The sequence below is a fragment of the Nasonia vitripennis genome, chromosome 2 (genome assembly GCF_009193385.2).
Source record: "Nasonia vitripennis strain AsymCx chromosome 2, Nvit_psr_1.1, whole genome shotgun sequence".
Classification (NCBI taxonomy): Eukaryota; Metazoa; Arthropoda; class Insecta; order Hymenoptera; family Pteromalidae; genus Nasonia; species Nasonia vitripennis.
Window position 1 is genome coordinate 25,378,247 of NC_045758.1, and position 16,117 is coordinate 25,394,363.

The 16,117-nt window shown below is 39.2% G+C and overlaps 2 protein-coding genes and 1 long non-coding RNA gene across 5 annotated transcripts in view; all 3 read right to left on the reverse strand.

The window, feature by feature from the left end:
• Window positions 1–575: 575 nt before the first annotated feature.
• LOC100678671 lies at window positions 576–5,235 on the reverse strand. Of its 3 annotated transcripts, none has more exons than XM_031924433.1 (7): window positions 2,979–3,089; window positions 2,296–2,588; window positions 1,951–2,211; window positions 1,618–1,875; window positions 1,246–1,508; window positions 979–1,165; window positions 576–895 (listed from the first exon to the last, which is right to left on the reverse strand). In XM_031924433.1, exons 2-7 carry the CDS (start codon window positions 2,585–2,587, stop codon window positions 792–794), a joined length of 1,365 nt encoding a protein of 454 aa, XP_031780293.1. In that variant the 5' UTR covers window position 2,588; window positions 2,979–3,089; the 3' UTR covers window positions 576–791. The 3 variants fall into 3 exon arrangements, 2 of the variants coding, with proteins under 2 accessions (XP_031780293.1, XP_016838360.1); XM_016982871.2 differs by having other exon boundaries at window positions 1,609–1,875; XR_004226807.1 differs by lacking the exons at window positions 576–895; window positions 979–1,165; window positions 1,246–1,508; window positions 1,618–1,875; window positions 1,951–2,211 and having other exon boundaries at window positions 2,473–2,588; window positions 2,979–5,235.
• Window positions 5,236–5,318: 83 nt separating this feature from the next.
• Window positions 5,319–11,601, reverse strand: LOC103318124. The gene is made up of 3 exons (XR_004226809.1): window positions 11,267–11,601; window positions 11,038–11,185; window positions 5,319–10,686 (listed from the first exon to the last, which is right to left on the reverse strand). It is a non-coding gene; the product is annotated as an uncharacterized LOC103318124 (long non-coding RNA).
• Window positions 11,602–11,738: 137 nt separating this feature from the next.
• LOC100122347 (tyrosine-protein kinase Drl) overlaps window positions 11,739–16,117 on the reverse strand; it is an 85,640-nt gene continuing 81,261 nt past the window's right edge. The window contains exon 9 of the mRNA XM_008219579.3: window positions 11,739–16,098. Within this exon, the coding sequence (XP_008217801.1) occupies window positions 15,850–16,098 (249 nt within the window). The 3' untranslated portion in view covers window positions 11,739–15,849. The remainder of the gene's footprint in view (window positions 16,099–16,117) is intronic.

Below are 16,117 nucleotides of genomic sequence, written 5' to 3' on the forward strand. Positions count from 1 at the left end.
TTCTCTTAAAAACTAGAGTTGATTGCTGGCTATTATTGCTAAATTTTCTTGTGACTTAAAATATAAATATTTTCATTAATGATGAAAAGAACACACGAAATAAAAGTAAAGACTTTAAAAGCATATGTTTATTTTCTTTGCTAAAAATTATTTCTACTACCCTGGTAGAAACCCCAGCTGATTTAAAGCTGATAATAAGCTTATTATTGCAGAATAAGGGTATGGTAGCTAACGATTTAAGCTTCCGTAAGGCTTACAGCGACATCGTTTTAAACTGGAAATAAGCTTCAAAACCCGTAAAATTAGATTAAAAGATGATGTGAATTTTTTTTTCTATTGACCGCAATTCATTCGAACATCGTTAATTAGTTGAAAAATAACAACAACAGTGTAATTCTATTATTTTTATATTAATAATTCCAATCTTGTAACAAATCAGTATATATAGACATGCATTATCAATATTATATAAAACATAACCTACACATTCTTGACTCTGAATAAAATATGTAATATAATACATTTAGCTAAACTTTGTATATCGTTTAAGGGAAAATTATAAAATAAACAATATATTTATTAAATTATTTTCAAACTTTATTAATAATCTCTAATTATTAATAGATACATGGTATTTATACATGTTTAAACAATATGTGGATTACGTATAAAAGCATTTTACTTTTAGTTTTTGGCATCGCATTAATACAAAATATTCATTAATTATAAGTACAATATAATAACATAATATTACAATGAAGTCGTAGAACATTCGAACCATACATATATAATTATTCCCATTTTTTAGCACCGCAAACTATGGAACTTAAGCCTCTGATTAAGTCTTTATTCGATACCAGCACATTTCTTTTTTTTGATGCACTAACCATTACAACTGCAAAATAATGATATACGCATGAGTGATACATCCAAACAGTTATACGCAAGCAATACAAATGTACATGATAAAAAACTCACCACTCATGCATTGAAAGAGTGCAGTGTCTTTGAATTTTCCAGCCCCTTGTTCTTTAGTTGGATCACGTGCCTTTCTAGCTGCTGTAAATTGCACTGCTACATCCTTCGCAATGAACCTTTTCATCATTGCGCTGAAGCTCTTGGTTATACAACCAAGTTCATCTACTAGCGATGTTAATTCTATATACTAAAATAAAATATAAGAGTTGATTTATATATAAATAAATAAATAACTTAGAATATCTTGAGTCGCATAAGCATACTTACAACATCAGCTTTCAAAAATTGATCTCCTACTGTCAGAGACGCATCAAAGATTTTGAAAGTTTCCATATCCTCTATCGGTAGCTTCAATTTATACTTCTTGAGAAAGTCTATTTTAGTTTTCCCCTGATGCTGAACTACACTTTTGTCCATCAAAAATGTATCAGTATCATTTTGTTTTTTCTGGACATCTTTCAAAGAGGTTATGATATCATCAAGCTTGAGAGTGATCTGATTAAGTTTAGTCAACACTAATGTCTCAAAATCTGTAAATAAAAATTTAAAAGTTGATTACAATTAAATAGACATGTGTGTGATGAGATTGAAAGCAGAACACGATAGAAGTGTGTTTATCGTAATACAAACCAGACTTGCTTTCATAATTTCCCAATTGAACTATTGGAATATTCAGTTGTCGTACCAAGTTATCAATAGGTTCATGCAACTCTTGATTTTCATTGTTGTCATCGTTGTTGAGCTCAAGTTCGACAGCATCCAAATTGTTAACTGGTTCTTGGGCTGGGCGTAGTCCATTATCAGTGTGTAGTCCATTAATAGATACCGTAGCTTCTTTAGGTTGCTGGGTTTCATGAGCATTTGTAGATCTACTTGGTATTCCTGATGTACTTGGTACTAAATTACAGAAAAAAATTTAGTTAATTCAGTGTATAACAATATTTTTATAAATTATTCAATAGTTCATTTTACCTGCAAAGTCGACTCGTCTCTGAATACCACAACTTGACTCCGAGGTTGACTCTTTATCATTTTTTTGAGAATAATTATTCGTCACTTTATTTCCTGGTAAAAACTTCTCTGTTAAAAGCTTTGCTTGTGCTTTTAATTGCTTTTGGCGAACAGCGTTATGCATCTTGGACTTGATTTCTGAGGCACTTTCATCATCGGTTGTAAAGGCATTTCCTCCTTTTTCCAACGTTCCAATTTTTTCCACTGCTCTTTCATAAGTACCTATAAACAATCAAAAACATTTATTTAGATATAAGACTTATATAACATTAAAAAAGTAATAAAATGGATCACTGTGATACTCACTTGCTCGTCCCCTTACTTCGACTGGATAAACTGGCCAATTTTCTGGTGCATCTGCTTTTTCTTTAACTAAAGTGTGTAGCATCTCAATATCTTCAGGTCCATATGGAGATTCTAGAAACTTGGTAAGGCATCGCTTGCGTGTGTTATCAAATTCCAACCATTTTGAAGGCACAATATCTGCAGATTCACACTTCTTTTTTCTTCCACGGTGTATGAACTCCACCAGGACAAACTCTTTCAATTCATCATCTCCACTGCTGCTGTCAGAGTCACTGTATCTGTTATCAGACATTCTGAAAAAAAGCAGATTTGAGGTTATCACACTGATCACATTTGTATCTTGAAAGAATTGAATGAAATTTATGAAAGTAAATAAAAACTGCATATAGAAAGCTAATGTTTATTATTTACTTGATGATAAACACAGTAAGAGATCACTACAATCACGAGAAAACTGTAGACTAATGTCACACTCAAACAGGTGTTATATCAAACCTTTCAAATGCACTGTTTACATTAGATTTTCATTGAATGAAGGGCGGGAAAATTTGAATCATAAAAACTCTACTTGGTTAAGTTAAGGTTACTTTTATAATACTTTATGAAGCAAATTAAATTTTTAATTATGTTGAAAAATTATAATAATAAAATAATAAAATTAAGAATGAACTTTTTCAACTCACCAAACACACTTATATATAACCTCTTCAGTCCATAATCACTAAGTATTGAAAAAATGTTTAGTGCATTAATGGAATTACGAATATTCTTGTTTCTTCTGGTGAGTCTGAATAGTTCATTGTCAGCTTAACAAATTTCTGAACAATCGACTTCAATGGTATATCTATGACTGTTGGGGAAAGGCGACTGACTTGCCACATATTTAAACTGCTTGAATTACACGGTTGATCAAAAATATTTTCTTTTCTCAAATATCTTCTCACTTGAACTCGAATGCTGTCATCAGCGTGCTTATAAATCTTTTCAATCTCAACTACACTTCTGTCTTGTAAAAGAACTGTTTTGTTCGGATTGCTATGTGATAGAATCATTTCACAATATTTAACTTTAATAACTTTAGTTTTATCTTCTTGTAGAATTAAAACACTTGGATTATTGTTTGATGTCTGAACAGCGAACATGTCCTTTTCTTGAACTCTTCTACAGTACTGAGCCACTATATGGTTTGCTGATCGTAATGCACTACTAATTTTTCCCAAATAAGATTCAAAAGCAAATGCACTAAGTTCATTAAAATTGCAGCTTAAATTTTCCACGTCGTCACAGATGTGTATCAAGTTATGAATGTTAAGTGACATGAATGTTGGTCCGAATAAATCAGGAGCTTTTTCAACAAAACTTTTCAAATACTGTCTAGCTTCGTCAACATGAAGGAGTGCATTCTCACTTGACATTAACCTGCATGCTACATTGAATGACATTAAATGATCATACAAATCATCTGATACTAAATTTTTTAAAATAACTGGTGACGCATAGAGAATAAAAAATTTGTACTCTACTGCCTTATACTTGGCCCAATCCTTTGTCGACCTCAATTTTCTTGGGAACTCATCTGGAATATCTGGATAAATTTGAACACTTCTACGCTCCAATTCAAGTTTCTGAGTTGCACTCAATCGAATCTTGTTTTTCGAAGGGGACAGCAAAAATTCTAAAATTCTCTTTGTACATCCAAGATATAAAAGATGCATTGGATCAAGAACAAAGTGTGATACCATCTTGACTGGAGGATTCAATATACTCAGCAATGATACTGCAGTATGACATTCTGAGTCAATAAAATTGAGAAAATCTTCGTCTGTTTTTCTAGGCTCATCGACTTCCAGAAATACAGTTACTCCGTCAACTTTCTTGCCAAGGACTCTACACCTCTCACAAGCACGAAATGCTGTATGGCCAAGTATGCATTTTATAAATGACCGGGCAGGAGTGTCACAACAAAAATGCTTGATTTTCACTTTAAAATGTAGATTATTAATCTTTAGTCCATTAGTCAATAAGTCTTGCAATTCCTGAACAAATTCACTTAAATATTCACACGAGCATTTTGGCTTTCCTTTACCAGCATACACTGCAACACTAAAAGGTTGATAATGTTTATCTTGTTTGGTGTACACTTTGCAAAGTATTGGCCAAACAGTAACAGAACTAGATTTAAATGGTGAAAACCCATCTATATTGAACATTAATTCCAATACTTGTGTTTCATGACATTCAACTTTCACTGTATCGTGCAACTTTTTTTTCATTCCAAAATAATGGAACTCGCCAAATGTACCATCAGCTACTTCCATTTGTTTTATGTCAAATTTCACATTACTCTTTAAAAGAGTTTTAGTGCAATTTGGCAATGTTGGTAAAACTTTTACTCGCATAATTTTCAACAATTTGTCTGAATGTACTTGAGGTGTTTGCGTGTCCACAATCCATTCTTGAATTTGTTGAACCACTTCTGACTGAGAGAACTTATCATCCTGTGACTCCGCTTGATTGTCGTCTGAAGGATTATCACTCTCACTCTCTTTCTTAAAACAATCTTGAATAATACTTGATTCTTCATTTTTCACAAAAGATGTACGACACTCACTTTCTGCATCACATATCATACCATCGTATTCTTCTAATAAGAAGTCCATTTTTTTTTGTTTCTTGTTTTTACGGAAAGCTTTACAATTTTTATTTCTTTTGCTCATTTTGATGAAGTCAAAACTCCAAAAGAAAATAAAGTGTACTACACTCAAAGCAATTTATAGGTTAGGAGGTTAAGTTTTAAGTTTATAAATTTTCAAGTTGATGCTTGACTTCACAACACTTGATATTTCACTACAAACTTTTATTGTTAGCACAGATTAACTTTAAATTACACTATAGTGTTAAAACAATTTCGGAGGAACAACGTGACCACGCTCTGATCAACGCCCAGGCCGATATATATATATATATATATATATATATATATATATATATATATATATATATATATATATATGAATATGCGCAGTAATTCATATAGGTGTCTCTCTCTCTCTCTCTCTCTCACACACACACACACATAAGGTTACGATATTCGTTGCTCTTACTCATATAAACTTATTTCGATTATATTTGTTGTAGTTTGTACACACAAGGGGACACAAGTAATGAACTTACGAAAGATATGAGAGATAAATCATTGGTAAAACTTTAATATTGGTAATACCATTTAAAATAGAAAGAGGTTATGATCGCATTATAGCTGTTGGTTGTTAGTATAGTTAACTGAATGTAAGCTTCTAATCAGTTAATATGTAAGCTTATTTTTATTAACAATATAAGCTTATCGTTATTAAGCTACCGGATTCGTAAGCTTATGTTTCTACCAGGGTAAATGTTAGGTTACATTTCAAATTTATGTGTATAAAATACTAAAGGGTTATTTCCTATATTTTGTAAGCAAAAATTTTATATCATTTTATTAAATTAAAAGTTTAGTTTTCGGCGTACATTTCGGAAAGGAGGAGCAAGAGTTTCGGGTAGTGTAAGTGCGCGTTTTGAGCCTTTTTTGACAGTAGTAGCTTGGCAAAACATGGCTAATGCGTCTTTGTTGATAATTTTCTGTTGTTGCGAAGGTGGTGACGAAAGCTTGATTTTTGATAATTGTTCGCAGATTTGATTTAAGCGTCTTTTAATTGTTATTTTTCTGCGTTTTTGCGTAGGTGATGGCGATTTTATATGCATTTTTTTATTTAAATTGTTTGCCAAGTCTGAGACTGGGTTTGTCGAAGTTGATGGGGTGTTAGTTTTGGAAGTCATTTTGAAGGTTTTGTTGTTGGTGATGCTCCAATAAAACTCAAATGTTAAATGATTACATTTCTGTCAAACAGCCGTATTTGTACCAACCAGATGATGGGTGGGGTATCACTATGGTGGACGGGGTATCATTACAGTGAATGGGGTGTCACTAGGGTGAGTGGGGTGTCATTTTTGACGGGTTAGGTGACATTTTAATTTATAATTCAGAAGCTACACGGAATGAATTTTTCAGTAAAAATTACCGGAATAGCACGATAATCGTGGGCCGCCGTGTCTTCCCGAAAGTTTTTATCTGACCCAAGATATTATTTATCTTGCTCCCCGTAAATTTTACTGAACCGGCACTGAACATTTTTTGATGCCGAAAATTTTTACCTGCAAAGGAAATTCATGCGCGGCCATGTGCGTATCATAATATAGAGGCTAAGGAGAAAAATAAAAAAGTACCGAAAATGTTACTGTGCCGATGCAGTAAAAGTGTTCTAGATGGTGGGGCGTCCCTACGTTACTGTGCTAGCACGGTAATTTTGATCCTTAATTTCTATGTAATTTTTATTGTAAAATTCTTTCCGTGTATCAGATAACTGCTAACTTATAGAATTTAAAACTACAACCCAATTGTGAAACTTCTTTTGAATTTTGTGAATCGCTTTATTTATTTATTTATTTAACCAGAAACGAAAATATTTAGATATATACAACGCTATATAAACGTACAGAGATATAAATACAGAGATATATAAACGCTTCAGAACCATAAATGGAAAGTTATCGATTGATATGCACTCTTTTTGGAAATGCCAAAAGCTGCTAAATAATTTAAAATAAAATTCATTATGCAATCATTCTAATTGGCTGATTTCAAATTTTAACCCTAAACACTGATGACAAGCGAAATGTAAAATTTATCTATAGTATTTGAATCCTGAGCGAGCCTCTCGAAAGAAAGCTTGCGCAATCGGGCGCGATCGCTTTCTTTGAGAGAGCGTTAAAAAGTTCTCTCCGCACCTCGCTTATAATTTATGTAATAACGATCTCCGAGAACTTTTCTCGTTCTGTGCGCGACTTCTACAACGACGACATAGACGATTTAGTTCGAAAATCGAATTCTCTTGTTCACACCGCGGAATCGCTAATTAAGCCCTTGTACCTCAAACCGATACCATCGCGAGTTTATACCTTATTAAACTGTTACACACTGCGTTTTCCCACCCTCGAAAACTACTAAATCTGTTTCGAGAAACCTCCCGAGCCTTCCATTCTTATTTCTCGCTCCACAAGGCCTCTTTACTCTCGCCGGCGCAGCGTTTGAATTTGGAAATCGCGCGAGAGATCGGTACAGCGAGATCCGATCTCGCGGCACCACCGAGTGATTTGCGATCAGCTCCTCTTCTAGCTCCGGTGTGTCTCACTCGTTAAATTGCTCCTTTTTTCATCCACTCGACTCTCGGCTCTTTATCTGTTATCCATCCGCGGAACGATTCGATCGGCACGTCCGCGGGAGGGTTAGAGCTTTGCGAAAACGAGAGGAGCGGGCTCACGGGCGCAATGTGAAATTGACTCTCCGGCTTTTCGATAAATTATGCAATACCATGCCGCTGCCTTGTTTACAGGCATCGTTTTCCGTATGAAATCGTGAGCGAGACTCGCTCTCTCGCGGGGAGTATATACGTGTTACAGAGAGAGCGAGTGAGCTGTGTGGATCGGGTGTGTGCGCCGCTTTAAAAGGATATTGTGCAAATTTTTCGATCGATCGCGGGACTGTCGCTGAGCCTGTGATAAATTTTCATTATTCGATGTTTACGGCTGGAATTGATTTATTATTTTTAGAAGCCAATTTTTGTACGGTATATACATTAAATATCCGATTCCTCTGAAAATTGGGATCGACAAGGCGACCATAAACGATGAATAATTTCTACCTTTTCGATCAAAATCATAATACGCGCGAACAGACGATCCAGAGGATTTCTGCGGGAATCTTGCAGTAATTAAGCATTCCGGCAATGAACCCACAGTCGGGATCATCAAAATTAATGGGTATCGTCTGCGAGTAGTCTACGCCGTGAAAGATTCCCGTATACACACGCAGGCGGGGGAATCAAAAATGCAGAAGAGAAAAAAAAATTGTCGGACAGAGAAAGCAGAAAGATTGCGAGAGACCGAGAAAGGAAAAACGGGTATATATAGAAACCGCAGGACATTTCCGCAAGCATACAATGAGCCAGCTCTGAGCCAACAGTCTTGACGACTTTGTATATGTACCACTCCCACAAAGGGGAACTTGCCGGGACGTGCCGAACACGACTTGGGTAACGCTAGCAAATTAATTATTTCGTGATTCAATGATTCGTGCGGTTGAGATATTATTCTCAGCGTTAGTCCTCTGCTTCAACATTTTCTTGGTGCTTCTGTTGCTTGAACAAAGTTGTCTGGAGAAAAAAAAACGAAGACGAAAGTATGGTTATGCAAGTTCACGAAGAAAAAAGTGAGATTTGACGAACGCGTTTTTTTTAATCGACTGAACGAGACTTAATCTCGCGGGATTACTTTTTAAATTTCGTTCCTCTTTCGAAATGCATTTTTTGTAAATTCATATTTTCAAAATACTTCTTTAAACATCCCTCCACCTCTCACACTTTTAACGCATACATCTATCTCGTTCTCTCTCTCTCTCTCTCTCTCTCTCTCTCTCTCTCTCTCTTTTGAATTCTCTCACAGCTCTTTCCCCGAGTCGCGGTGTGTTGCTCATGCTCGAGAGAGCGAGAAAGAGAGCCAGAATATTAGGCAATCTAACGCGTCCAAGGCTAGCCGAGCCTTGAGCCGCCTTCCCAAGACACTCCACGTTTCGTTAACTCTCTCTCTCTCTCTCTCTCTCTCCTTCTCTCTCTCTCTCTCTCTCCTTCTCTCTCTCTCTCTCCTTCTCTCTCTCTCTCTCTCTCTCTCTCTCTCTCACTCTCACTTTGCGACAGTCGTCGCCGTCGTACACATAAGCACGGTGACACTGCATTTTTCGAGGTATCGCGTCCCCGTTACTTACACCTTGTGTACCTACCTGTATGGACTTTATCACGTTCTCTCTTCCTTTTTTTTCAAACACTGGCAAAATGGCCGAGCTCCATTCAGTCGGGAGCGGTTGTGGTCTCTTTCTCTCGAGTGTTTGACTGTATCAGCTGCGGAAGACGCACGACAGAGGATGAAAAAGAATTGTGCTAGAGGTATAAGGAGACCTTATATTTTTTCATGATTTTTACGACCGTAGGTGCGGAGAGTTGAGACGTTACACCGATGACTTTCTTCGTCAGGATTATTGATTCGTTTATAGCTCTCGGGATGCGGGATAATTCGTTTATTTTTCAACGAAAGTAAAAATCCGCCGACGATGAATAATGCCTTCTAATAGCCGCACTCAGCGGTGCAATGAATCAATAAATAATATGCATTCTAGAAAGCACGTTACACGACCCAGCCATCATTATTCTATAGCCGAGCGGCTCATACGCGCGCACGCGCTCGAGAGAGCTTTCAAGCATTGGAGAACTTTGAAAAACGACGAGGCTTGAAAAGAAAACAACGGCAACGAGCACATACGTTATGCAGCCCGTTCCGATGCATGCGCACACGCAGAGAGCCGGGCGCACGTGATTGACAATTTACGTGAGATGCATCACTTAAAATATCTCGCCTGACGCGAGAGCGCGCGTGCTATAGCCCGAAAAGTTCATGTTTACATTCGGAATTATGTATACACGAGCGGGCGCGCGCGAGCGCATAAGCGCATGTGCTCTCGAGGCTCGATGTCGAAAAGAGACGAAAATGAGCCATTCGGAATGAAATTATGTAAGAGCCGGCGGCGGCAGCAGCTTTCGTCAACGGCACTCCTACACCTTCGCGCGAGAAAGTACACGGGAGAGTCGAACCTTCGCCGTCGCGAGAGAGCGCGGGCTGCATGAAACGGCTCTTGATTGCAAAGAAAACAAGTTTACTCGGCCGGCCTTTAAAAAAGTGACTTTGGTATTGCTGCTGCCGCTGCTGGTATACAGTCTTGCCGAGAGACTGCGCCTGGGATACTTGTGTGTGTGTGTTAAGGAGGGAATGGAGCTCTAGCGCGTTTTGAAATTCGTTTGAACGTTTTGTAAATTTGCACGGTAATCGGCGCTAATGCTGCACCAGTTTAGACAAACATTGCTAAATGTCGAGGGAGACCGGGAGTGGGGAGCGATTATTATTCCGCGCGGTTGAAATGTAGTGGGGGAAATGAGCCCGAACCAATTCTATAACCAGGCGAATTTTCTTTGTTTGACACGAGTAACTTCGAAGCTCCATTTGGTTGATTCGCCGATGCAGATTCTAGTCAAAACGGAGATAAAAGACGCGATGAATTAAGAAACAAATGGAAATTCATAAAGCAGTGTTAAAGCCGGAACAGTGTCGCCATCTAGCAGTGGAAATTAGGCGCTATCTCCATGGATTCTCTGACTCAAGATGCGACGCTTAGCTGCTATACCCTTACATTTGAACAGTTGATTCTCAAATCCAAAGGAAAACAGTCATGTTCAAAATTCAGGCCATTATCTGCAAAAAAAAAAAATAATGAAAATCCGCCAAAAAACGAGGCACTCCAAGCGCGTAAGCGAAAGAAGCTCCGACGAGTTTCGGCTATTACATACGCGGCGCTCGCGAGTTTCGTGTGCCTCCGTAACAATGCTCTCGCAACTTTCTCCGTCACTTTCGTTTTCGTTAGTCGCGGCGCCGCGGGACGAACGCATACTTACTTACGCTCGCGGGAGAAGGCTCGATCGAGAGAGAGAGAGAGAGAGAGAGAGAGAGAGAGAGAGAGAGAGAGAGAGAGAGAGAGAGAGAGCTCTTTCTCCTCGGCTGCGAGCGAGATTAGGAGTCGCTGCGTGTTTGTATACCTATATGTACCTAATATATGATGTATACGAGCGGTCGTCCCCTCTATATACTTTCCCTTTCTTTTCGGAGTCCCCGGGCGACTCTCGTTGAGCTTTTTGGGTCCCTCCACATGCTCGACTGAGATTCGCTTTTCTACAGACAAAGTGCCTTTGATTATCTGGTTTGACATAAGAATCTATTTTAATTTACTGAAACGGAATAGAAAAAAATATAGTTAGTTAACTTTAAAACACTTCACCTCGCTATCCAACGCTTGTCCAACATCCAGCTCAGCTAACAGCTCCAGAATACAAGCTCGCTATACGAAGCAGTAAGCTCTCCTCGAGGCTCGTCGAGATATGAGAAACGACGTGGCAGCGGTACACGTGTACACGCGGTGCATAAGTGCAGGATAAAAGGAGTACAGGACTGGGAAAAAAAGCTCGCCGCGCAAGACACAGCGAAGATCGCGCTGCAGCCGTACAAGGAGCTGAAACGAGTCGCAATCAATCCTGCTTCGATGCGCTTCTATCTCGACAAATCGAGCGTCTCGCCAGTGAGAGAGACGAGCGTTTTATCGCTTCGACGAGGAAAGTACGTTCGGTTTGGTTTCATGTATATATATATATGTATATATATATATATATATATATATATATATATATATATATATATATATATATATATATATATATATATATATATATATATATATATCATAGACACAGGTGTTGATTTGTTTTTTTCGTTTACGTCTTTTATTTTCGCTCCACGCTTGATCGTTCGCGTCCTTCATTATTATACCATATAGTTTTATTTCCATTACAACACACGCATCACTTAATTCTTTTACAATACATACGTGTATATAACCCTTCTCTTTTTGGTTTATCGTCCGCATAATTCAGCCTCGCATATAATATATAATATATCCAATATTTTCCGTTTTAAAAAATAAACACTGCCAATACATGTACAATAATACACGTGTGCGTGTGTCGCTCGCATCGGATACATACTCACACGCACACGACTTGCTGCACGTGTGTGTGTGTGTATATATATATATATATATATAATTCGCATCACGTGCGCGCACGCGCGGTTACAAAAGATGTACGTCGAGAGAAAGAGATGAGGATACAATGCGGATAACGCAATAACTGTTTAACGATTCGACGAATGAATTATTCGCTTCAGTTCTTCTTCTTCTTCTTTTTTATCGTATAATTGTAAGTACGTATATTGAATTCGCCGGCCGACGATAGGGACGACATTCTATTTACATTCGGTGTATGCATAATGATGCATATAGCGCACTTTGACGCGCGTATAACATTTTCAGTTTACATCGCCGCAAGAATCGAGCGAGTACGCGATATTTTCCTCCTCCCCGTTCCTTTTTTGTTTCTTGCCGCGAGGCGCGAAATTCCTGTGTACATACGCGTTGCGCAATGCGCGACTCGGGAAATCGGCGGTGCATTGTGCAGCGCCGCCTTTTGTCTTGCTGTTGCTGCTGCTGTGAGTACGAAAGTTTTTGCGTTGACGTATAGAAAAGGTGGAAAATTCGCTGATATCTTTTCGAAGACTATACTCTTCCGGAGCATCAATGTACACAAACGATTAGCATATAAGCACGACGCTCGTCGCCAATCACTCCGGGTATACAGTGTTTCAGACGTTGTGTTTCCACGCGCAGAGTCTTCGGCTTTACGCCTGCGTAATACATGATAACGTACAGAGTATACAGTCGCTCCGCACACACAGATGCACATTAAGCTGCGCGAGAAAAAAGGAAACGAGCGAGTGAGCGCGCGCGTAGCTCTAGTCTACCCTGTTCCTCCAGTTAGCGGAAAACACTTATAAATAGAAAGAGAGAAAGAGATAGACAATAGAGAAAGTAGCAGCTAGGGTTAGCATTTTATACACTGACGACGATTAATAATATCGTTAGTTCTGACGCCGAGGAGACGTGCGCTTGCGTATAGAAATTTGTAAATTGTACGAGCGCGAGTGCAGGATAGATTATATAGCAAAAATTTACTTTCCAAGTATTATTATACGATTCAGTATCGCGGAACGACGGTGCGCGATTGGTTTCTCAGTACTTTTGATTTAATTTTAATTCCGTCGACAATTTAACATAGTCTTTTCCTAATATACTTAATGGCTACGTCGATAATACTTATTGTAGAGTGAACTAATTTAGTTTCGCAAAAGCATACATATACAATAATCAAACAAACTGCACGTAGAGTTCGTCGATAATAATAGCGCATTCAAATTTCCCCTTAAATTAACTCATGCTCGTCTTAAAACAAAAAATTCGACTCGAAACGCGCGCATCGGTCGACTCGTGAGAAATTCTCTCTACCGTCGCATTTCGAGGAGATATCCTTTTTACTTTTACGTAATTTTACTTTCAACGCGTGCCGCCACTATTCCAAGCTCGTGTGTATACTTGGAACACAACGGGACGAATGATAGTCATCAAGTTATATCGCGTCTACTCTCTCAATGTTTTACAGCGAGCTTTCACCGTTATTACAATCATGAACGAATGGTCGAGATCAACAGACCCTTTCAACAGAAGCCAAAGTAAAATCAATTTCGAATTATCTACCTCTGATTGTGTGGATTTCACTTTAGAACTGTCAGAGCGAGAGAGAAAATATCACAATCGCGAAGCGCAAGGCCGCGTATTATTTTCATTTCGTACAAGAAAGAGTATACAAGCTTGCGAAAAAACACGTAGGAAAAATAGTGGCCTTTGTCGCATTAGCCTCTCATTCGAGAGCTGAGAATTAAGGGCACACGTATAGATGGAAAATGTATGATACATAATAGTGTGGTAGACCCCGAACGCGGAAAAGCGCCTCAGCCTCGCGTATCGGTCAATGACAATTTTTTTAGGTCTCGGTGTATGTTGAAAGCGCTACTGTACACTTTCGTGATATTTGGGTCAGTTCATATTCGTACAATGGACGACGTTTTTTTTGCGGCAAATGAGGCGTTTTCTCAGCTTTTATTCGTCATTGCTACTGTGTTTTAAAGTAAGAATCAGTCTTGATACAATCATTATCTCGTGTAGCAACGACTAGAATAACACATAAAAAATACGTATTCGCATAGAATAGACTTTTTACACCTTTTGATATTCAAAGAATAGGAAAACGCCAAGAGGAGAGGATTCAGAGTTTGCGATAAAGTTATAACACGAAAAACATGCGACATTGAGAGATATATAATGTCCGGGAATCGACAGCGCGATCCGAGAGAAAGACGCAACGCGGATCGAGTGCTTGCGATAAGCATATAAAAGCTTCTCTCCTTTTCGCTTTTCTTCAAATCCGCGGCGCGAGAGATCACGTTTTCATTTTCTCTTTATTCTATGTTTACAGTTTTGCTTCCTTATACGATTTCTCACTTTTTCAGACTAGAATCGATCGTCCGTCGGTATAGACAATGAAAAACTTCTCGGAAAAAACTAATAACGTAACTTTTCGTTCGAGCGCGCAGCTTCGCATGATTTATGCCTAAAAATTCTCAAGAATCGAATCGCAATCGGTAACCGAGTTTCAAACAACCCTCTTCATCGAATACTCATGAATATGAATCGAATCTGAAAATATACTGTCCGTATAACCGTCAGTCGGTTTTCTTGCAGCAGTGCGTTATTTACAATAGTCAGTTTAATGAGTATAATCAAATCCAATCTTTCCGCAATTCAAGTTGAATAATTTACGTTTCCTATAAGCTCCAAACAAGCCGTTCGAAAAAAGGATCCGAGTCTTCGGTTCTTTTCAGGACTGGACTCCATTCTCGCGAGCAACACAGCTCTTAATAATGTATCACTTACACTATACACGAGCGACAGCTAGCGCCTACGTTCCCGGCAACACCCGCCGACACAATCGCTCTCCTAAGCAGCCTACTTACAGGCGTCGGCGCGCTCGCAGTCCGTTCGCGCGTAAAAGCGGATCGCTGCAGACGAGGAAACTTGATTCGCCACAGGATTCGCGCTGCAGAGAAGAGTAAAACAGACGGACGTAAGCGGCTTCGCGAGCTTTGAACGAAGTTCCTCGCGAAGCAGCGCCTTTGACGCTTTACATTGCACGAAATACTTTTTTTATTTCGCGACCGAGACGATTCATGTTACTTACACGCGCGCTGGACAGGAAGATTTTTTTCACTTATTTTGACTGCTCGGAGTACGTCTGTTTATGCTGCTTCTCTTGCGCAACCAGCTGAAAGCGGCTTTGATTCGGGTACCTCGTCTGCGTACAATACGGGAGGCAAAATTCACGAGAAGTTTTTTGAAAAGTTTTTTCCGATAAATTCAGATGGGAGATGGAGGTCTTACGCAAGCTAGTTTTTACAGCGCTGAATCAGCTTGGAAAATGTGAAAATCTAGGAAACTACCACAGTCGCGTGTAGTCGAAGCTGAAGCTATTTAGCTGTGCATGGCAGTCGGGAAAAGTCTCGGGGAAAAAAAACTCGGATACTTTATTATCCCCGCGCCGCTATTCGTAATACGCAGCTAGGTGACGCATCATATTATACACATTGCGCGTGCGCGCGCGCGCGCAAAAAACCGCAAATGACAATGCCGTCAATTACGCAAGATTCTTAGGAACGAAAAGCACTGCAAGTCGAAACTTTTCCCACCGTCGTATAGCCAAACGATACGAGACGCCCGTACATCGCTATCAGCTGCTTCGCTTGAAAAGTACAAAAAGTTCCGCGCGGAAAACACTCACAGCGTACTTACGTATACACCCCATTCGCACAACACACCTACAGCGTAGCCCTATCGATTTTCGCAAGCGTCGCGTTTCGCGTTCAGATAAAGCCGCCGAGCGCGTCGTGGAACTCCTGGAGATAGGCGAGCAACTGGGGCATCGTGGGTCTGTCTCGAGACGGGCCCAGCCAGCAGACAGCCATCACTGCGAAAAGCTCGTCGGGACAGGGCCGAGGCTGCGAGAGCCGGTAGCCGTCGCGCAGGAACACCGTCAGCTCGAACGGGTCGACTTCTAGGTAGGGCTGCTGACCCATCGTCGCAAGCTCCCAGAGGAACACGCCGAACGACCACTGTGAATCAAATAGAATG

Bases quoted from the DNA above. Each gene is read 5' to 3' on its own strand.
- LOC100678671 (XM_016982871.2), bottom strand. From the start codon at position 2,587: ATGTCTGATAACAGATACAGTGACTCTGACAGCAGCAGTGGAGATGAT. The intron at 1,166-1,245 runs GTAAGTATGCTT...ATTTTATTTTAG, and splicing joins AATTTTTGAAAGCTGATGTT to TATATAGAATTAACATCGCT. The intron at 896-978 runs GTGAGTTTTTTA...ATTATTTTGCAG, and splicing joins ACTCTTTCAATGCATGAGTG to TTGTAATGGTTAGTGCATCA.